Genomic DNA, 7,857 nt, shown 5'->3' on the forward strand with positions numbered 1-7,857 from the left:
TGCAAGAGCCCTGTTTATAACAGGCTATGCTCTTTATGTCATAGTGGAAATCCTGAGCCAAAAGATGTTCATAGTGGGGAAAAAAAAGAAACTATTAGTCTTCACATCAGGTAAAAATGCGGTGTGTGGAGTTGGGAGAAGACTAGAAATGGTCCTGACTTTGCAGATAACTGTTATTTTAAAAATATTCCCCCTTTTAAGCTGAGGAACCCATATCCAAATTTGTCTCACAGATATCAACCTTAATCAAATTATTAAACAAAGAGGATTTTGCCAGGTAAACAACCAGAAATGATAATGTCAAACATTACTGTTTAAAAAAACCACACTTCCCCAGTTCTGTGAAGTAGGGACTGACAGGACAAGGGACTGGCAGGGATTAATAGCTGTAGGTTTCCTGTGGATAACTGTAACTACCTCTGTTGGAGAGTGTAGGGTGTGCCGCAGGCCTTGAGGCCTTTTGGACTGCATGATGCTGTATATTTTGGAAATGCCTCCAAAATATGGTCTCTCTTTTATGTTGGGATGAGCTCAGCTAAACGGCAGCTGCTTTTGAGCATCTCCCTTCCCACTCCCTCTTCCCAGTTCAAGCTGCTTTGTCTCCTGAGAAATTGGAGAGGGGCTTTGGCAGAGTGAAAGGAGGCAGAAGGAGAGAAGGAAAGAAGTTAATAATTCTCCACAGACAGTCTATTGGAGACATTAAGGATAGAGAGTGATCTCAGCTGGGCTTCCCCTTGGTGCGTCATGCTTTTCAGCTCCTTTCATGCAAACGTCTCCCCCCACTATCCCCATCCTTCCATTCTTTAGTCTCAGAGTCTCTCTCTCTCTCTCTCTCTCTCTTTCTCTCTTTTTTTTGCCCCTTCACACATTTCTATCTTTTGTTTTTATCCTCCCCCTGCTGTTTTCCTTGATAGAAATCTCACTCATGCATTTCCCTTCCGGATTTCTATTGGGTTATTTTGTCCTCTCTTTCTCTGCGCCTTGGTCCCCTTTTCTTTCTTTGCCTCTTGTCCTGGAGTAAAACAGCCGCCTCCCCGCTGGGTCAGGATGACAGTGCCGTTAGCTTTCCCAGTGCCAGCCCTTCCCACATCTGTGCAGCTTTTGTCTGAGGGCGGAGGGGGATTTGGAATGGTCGGTTGGCAGCGCCAGGGAGACTGATGTAAAAATGAGGTCCAAAAGAGAGGAGAAGGGGAATTAGGAGGAGGGCGTGAGATGGTTTAAGAGAAGCACAGCTGAAAATGGACTAAGGAAATAAAGAGCATGGCTCAGAGCTCTGTGAGAGTTGGGACTGTCTAATTTTAGAGATAGGGTAGAAAGAACAAAAAGAGTGAATCCTGGTACCACATTATGCTGTAAGTTATCCTTCATATCTGACCCTCAAATGTGACTGAGATGAAGTCCAGGGTGCTCCTAGAAGTGACTTTATTTGGAACAGTCTCCTGGAGAGCCCCCTCTCTGCACAGGCAGCATGTACTTGGCACCTCCCCAGGTTTGCATTCATAACCTGCCTGCCAGCCTGCAGCTCTCTGCTCCTCTGTCCTCATGTCGATGTTTCTTTCTACTCTAGACCCCTTTTCCTTCATGCTTCATTTCCCATCTCTCCATATCCATTCAGTTGGCTCCAGCTCCTCTGCCCTCTCAGATCCCATTCTTCTATCTCCTCTCCCTCCTTACTTCAGCTATTTTAACCCCCTTTTCCCATCAAGATAAGTACCTCTGTACCCCATGCACCCAGTGCAGTCACCTTGTTCTGCTTTTGCATCACACACATTCATTGTACCATTAGTGAACAGAAATAATGCTCTATTTGACAGTGCCTTTTCTGATGCACTGAAGGCCATTCCTTGTTACCTATCACTGGGAGATGGCATGGCAGTAAGCCACAGCCACAGGGAAACACTTCTATTTTGAGAGTGATTATCTTTTCTCCTGAGAGGTGTCAGGAGGTCTTTTTTTTTTTTTTTTTTGTTTTTTTGTTTTTTTTTTTTTGTTTCTCAGGCAATTGTTTTTCTCTTATCAAAGAGGCTTGTTTAGCTCCCTATATGTTTCTTCCATGCTTAAATGACCTTTCAGGTTGTGAAGACAAGGGAGGATTGAAATAACTACCAGCTGTGGAAATGGGGATGGGTGGCTTTAGAGTGTACAACATTTTGAAAATGGAGAGTAGCTGGTGAGTTTGGAGAACTCCATAATTGGTATTAAATGCCCTCTACACTGGGGAATAAGGATACTACTTTTTTACCACCCCTTTTTCATTCTGTACAAGATTAAGGGGATGAACTACCTGCAGTTCCAGGAGGAGGGGCAGCCAGTTGCCTCAATGATATTGAATGTATAGGTTGTAGAATGAGTAAGGAAGAGACACATTGCTCTAATCCACTTCAACACACCCACAGACTGAAAGAAGTAATGAAAAGAGGTTGTGTATAGGTCTTTGTAAATAAACACCACAAAATTCCTCAATTTTGGGTGAAATTTGCCATAAGCTCTTGAGGACTCTTGAATCTGAAATTCAAAGTGTGATGAAGAGAAATATTCATGCATAGAAAGTAAAATTTCTGTAAAGTTTCACGTTCCCCTTGCTAACTGTCCATTACCATCTGGCACTACACTCTGGAGTGTTTGAGAAGAGAATAATAAGCTAGACAGCAACAGGAAAAGTTTTTCCTCATTTTGAATGCTATTCCAATCCTAACCTTTCCATCTCACTGTAATTTAATGACAGATTTCACTGCTATAAACATCTGCCTGTAGTGAATATCAAGGATAAAAGAACATTAGTGTAAATGCATTATTTTGTCCCACTTAACAAAAATCTTTTTTGTTTTTCTTAATCTTACTTTCCTGATCATTGCTAACCAGTAGGGTACAGGATTTGCATATCAATATAAAGACTGCTGGGAATATTCCACCCTGATCTGCATTCTGTATAATGCTATTAAATGGAGTAGCACAGGGATGTCATTCAGGGCAGAATTTGGCTAATTTCAACTTCCTAATGACATTTTCTCTCTAGTACTAACAATAGACTTAACTTACAGTATATCAAGGTTTCCAGTATCAGCATTTCCAAAGCACTGTACTTATGTGAACCACTTAATTGAGCAAGGTGAGGAGTGAGAAAATAAATGCCATGAATATTCATCCCCAGTATAATTTAGAGCCTGCTACTCCCTGATGCTGATACTCCAGCAGTGACTGTGCATTTAGAATTTTGCTAGTGCAAGAGCTTGGGCAAGCACATACTACCTTGAAGTTCAGCGTATTTGTGCAAATTGAACTTTCAGTTGGCTACTTTTACACATTTGCACCAGCAGCCTGCTTCTGGGAGTCATGCTCCGCCAGTCATGCAGACAAATGCTATACGACGTACTTGGTTCTCTTTTACAGGTCCTTCTGAATTACTGGACATGACAGACAGTGAAACGTAAGTACAATCTACCCTGCTGTTCACATTACCCACATTATACTAGCAGAGTTCTCCTGATTTTCAAGTGCACACTTTCAAATAAAAAATGCTCTGAAAATAGCACATTTTTTTAATCCTGGCCTCTCCCGCACAATCCCCCAATCGACAACAACCTCTAACTGGGATTTCTGGCCTCAAACAAATCTTTCTCAGACTCTAAAAACGACTTTCTCCATATTGCTTCCCAACCCAACCCTCCTCTTAGTCTTTCTAGAGGAATACTAGGAATTCACTGAGGGATCAGTATGAAGACTAAATTCCAAAGGTCAAGAAAATACTTTGCTTGCTCAACATCTTTTACTCTGGCCGTTCTTGAGCCATCCAGAATGCCTTGTCCCAAGTGGTCACAACTTGTGCAACCAAAGATTTTTCTCGAGCTATTAGAACATCAGCCACCTCTTCTTTGTTACAGAATAAAGAAATGATTTTACTTTTCAATTCCCAACTGCTCTATGACTTGTTGCCTAGTGAAGATGTCACAAAGAGGATATATGGGAAGCATGAATAATCCTGGGGAGTATATAAGATATAAGAGAAACAAAATATAGCCTTTCTCATGGGGTTAAAGAACATGCTCCTCATGTAGGACATGTAGGAAGATTCCCATCCTACAGTGCACTCCTCTGCTAGCAGAAGTAGTCAGGAAGGTTATATGTAAGATGCATGGGCATTCACGGGTGTTGGAGTCTGGATGGCCCACCAGTTCCTCCTCATGTGGAGGTGGAACAAAGCCACCGAAATGAAATGCAAGTGAGTGTAGCTTTGGGGCTTCCATTTACAAAGGACTGGTCCATTTACCACTCTTGAGAAGGAAAGGTTCAAACCATAACTGCCAGCACAAATTTGTCTTTTGGTCCTCAGGTGAAAGATAGTATCCAGTTCTGAATCTAGCTCTAGTGCAGCAGAGAGAGATTCATTACAAGATTGCTTATTACTATTTCAACTTGCCCTGTCATGGATTTAGATTGAAATTCCCCTATGCACTCTCACTTGCTGGGTAGGTATATGCAAAATCTGTCCTGCTACAAGTAATTCTTGTCATTTGTCATGTCATATGTAATGGTCCTAGTTGTTTGACATGAGCACCAAGGACACCTGTTCTTCCCACTTAAAGCATACTTTCTTGTTTTTACTAGTGGAAGCTTGATACAATTTCCGTAACCTCTGTAGTACAATCAGTCTTAGAATCCTGTTATGTGTAGCCCCAATCTGGGTGAAGTGCTTTGCAATAAACCTGCACTCACTACCCAGCCTTCTCTTTTGAAAATCCTGTGTTTAGACTTCCCCAGTAGTCCAGCAGTGAATAACAAAAATACACCTCTCCTGTCATATATCCAAGAGAGCAGGGTATCACAGCCAGGGCAGCAAGTGCACCAGTCATGACTTCGATGAGCAGGATTTTTCTAACACCCCTCCAAGAGTGAGGTTGAGGAAAGAAATATCAGGTAGAATAAAAATCATTGCTGTTTAGTCTGCTGTGAAATAAAAAGTTGGCTAGTTTGCCCTTGCAGCAGTTAACAGAATCGGTGGTTGGATGGGAATGTGACTTTCTGTCCTTTGAATGCATAAAACATTTTCTTTCCTACCCCTCAGAAGTTTTCCATCTGCTATTTGTGCATTGCAGGCTTTCCTACTGAGTCAGAGGATGTAGATGCTAAGGGAGAGAGTGCACAAGTCTTCCTCTGCCAGCAAGAGGGAACCTCGCAGAAATACAGCATCCTTCTCTGTCTGTCCTCTGCACCTCATAGTTCGTAAATATACATTGGTGTGATGTGTCTCACTGCTGGTTTCTGTACTTTGGTCTAGGGGTGAGACAGCATTACATAAGGCGGCCTGCCAGCGCCATCGTGCCATCTGCCAGCTCTTGGTGGATGCGGGAGCATCTCTGAGAAAGACAGACTCCAAGGTAACCCAGCCCAATGAACCAGTTATAAAATACTTCAGCGAAGCGAGACCAATCAGCATCCGTCCCTGCTGTGTGCATGATTGAGGCTTCCTTGTGTGTGCCAAGAGCATTTCTTTTTAAACAAACTATTTTTATTTAGAAAACTGTATTGATTTAAACAAGTACAAGAGACTTTAGTTCGGTCCCCATCGTGGCTCATCTTCACCATAGTGAAAGCCTGGCCTAAAACTATTCAGGGTACTGGGTGTGAATGAGACATCTCCATGGCACAGCACCATCATCCTCCTGTGTGGTCAAAAGAGAGGCTGTGGGTAGGGACCACCTGGGGGAGCCTTGGGTTTTGATCACACAGTATCTATGAGGCTTGATTGCTGTGGCTGACTTGCTTTGTGAGGATGGCTAACTGTTTTCTTTTGCCCTTGCTTGCCTCTTCGCTCATTGATGCAACACTAAATTCTTAGTGTAAGCTTGAGATGAGACATGGCTAACAGAGTCTGGACCTGAGGAAGATGTCTGGGGAAAACTAAAACATAGGAATATTCTGTCAATGTAACAATCTGATCACTTGGGAAATGGTACAGAAGTTGCCTCCTGATATTTCTGTCCATAAGCAACCTGTGGTCAGCAGCTAAGAGTGGTCAGACCTCAGGATTTGAGTCATAAGCATCTTCACTGCAACAGGACAATTAAGAAAATTTTCTACCATATTATGCTATATGGAATAGTCTATAAGGGAGATAGAGAGGTCATCTTTTTCAAATGAGAGTACTATACATTGCAAAAGATAATTTCTGCAACAGCTGAAGTCCAGATAAGTGGATTCCAACTTCATCTGCCCAGAAATGCTGGGAGCAGGAGTGTTTTTGTGGAGAGTATTAGTGCATTTCCAATAACTTATGATGTTTGAGAATCAAGACTTTTGGTCCAGTTTTGCTGTAACCTTAGGGTAACCCAGATAACAGAGTAGAACAGGGGTGCACTGAAAATTGATTTGTAGTTCAGATGAGTTCAATATAGCTCATTCTGTTTTGAATGTTGGGCTTCTCTCTGCGTAGCCTTAGAAAAGTTGTGTGTAGTCTGTGAAGTGCTCTTTTCAAGTGTTAGATGTGACATTTTGCATTGCATTTATGTAGGAACTTTAGCCTTAAACTGATAACTCTACTTAGGTTCTTCAAGCCTGAGATCCCTTCTGTCTTATGTATCAAATGGCATGTCCTTGCAGAGCTGAATAACTTGTCCTAAACCACACTTGGATTTTGAGAATCTTAAGAATCTCACAGCTGTTGCAGAATGGAATAACTCTCATAGAAAAACTTGACTTGACATCAACTTTATTTGCTTGATTCTGCAAATTTGTTTCTACCCTACGTGCAGTAATTTCTGTGGGTCACACTTTCCTCTGTTCTAGAAGTGTTAGCCCAAGATTTTCTATCTGTGTTCCTTTGTTATAGGGTAAGACCCCTCGTGACAGGGCTCAGCAAGCTGGCGACCCAGATCTGGCCTCCTACCTGGAGAGCCGACAGAACTACCAGATGGTTTCCCACGAGGACCTGGAGACGGCAGTTTGAAGATGAGGAAGAGGACCCTCGGAAATAACAAGGCTGCACGTGAGGCACTCAGGCGTCGTGTGAGGAAGAAGCTGATGGAATCAACGTGTCTCTCGCTCTCATGGAAAATATCTGAGGACATGCCACCAGTTTCTAAGGGCTACTGAGTCTTGCCACGGAGCAGTTAGGTTCCTTATGTTAGCCCATGATGGATGAGGTGGGACACTCAAAGGTCTGTGGAATCCATGGGCCACGGAAATTTACCTTTATTGCTTCCAGCAAGTAGCATGAACTTCTCCCATGTTCATCTGTACAATTTATTAAAAATGGAAAGAGAAAGGGGTGTGGGGGAAACCAAACTAAGTGGGACATTAAAGCATCCAACCAGGCCCTCCTCCATCCCTACAGTATCCTGCATTCCTTTCACTCTCCCATTCCCCTCACTTGTCATCAGTTAAATATACCTGTTATCTCTGTGTTAAATCTTCACAAATGGTCAGGCAGTAGCAAAAAATTTGAGGAGCTCTGGATGCCCTTAGGAAATAACAACATTTGTACCAGCTGAGTTCTCTCCCTTACTGTTCCCTCAGAAGCTGGTTTCTCAGTGTTCAATCACCAGGGAGTTTTCTTACTTTTGGAAGCTATTCTCTCTATTGCTTTGTTTTCTGGGGTGTGAAGCAGAGATTTTCCGTGACCTCCTCATTGTTGCTGGGTATATTGCTATGGTTTCCTCATGAGGCAGTTATTTGAAGGGAAAAGGCCTATATGGGATAATCCGTGTTGTATGACAGAGTAGAAAGTTACCAGAAAGGTTTCTCAAATCGCTGTTGCACTGACAGACTGGTTCTGCTCAGGTGTCAGTCTGTCTAAAAGTTTATAGCTATTTTTTAATGTCCAGCAAGATGAGCTTTAAGCTGAAGAGAGAACAGTGCAAG

General features: G+C 42.6%; 1 protein-coding gene across 2 annotated transcripts in view; it reads left to right on the top strand.

Annotated features, from left to right (window-relative positions):
* DGKI (diacylglycerol kinase iota) overlaps positions 1-7,001 on the top strand; it is a 114,392-nt gene extending 107,391 nt beyond the window's left edge. For both annotated transcript variants that reach the window (XM_062569976.1, XM_062569984.1), the window contains 3 exons: positions 3,391-3,427; positions 5,276-5,375; positions 6,827-7,001. In XM_062569976.1, the coding sequence (XP_062425960.1) occupies positions 3,391-3,427; positions 5,276-5,375; positions 6,827-6,943 (254 nt within the window). In that variant the 3' untranslated portion in view covers positions 6,944-7,001. The remainder of the gene's footprint in view (positions 1-3,390; positions 3,428-5,275; positions 5,376-6,826) is intronic.
* The last annotated feature ends 856 nt before the right edge of the window (positions 7,002-7,857 follow it).

The sequence above is a fragment of the Rhea pennata genome, chromosome 1 (genome assembly GCF_028389875.1).
Source record: "Rhea pennata isolate bPtePen1 chromosome 1, bPtePen1.pri, whole genome shotgun sequence".
NCBI classification, from domain to species: domain Eukaryota; kingdom Metazoa; phylum Chordata; class Aves; order Rheiformes; family Rheidae; genus Rhea; species Rhea pennata.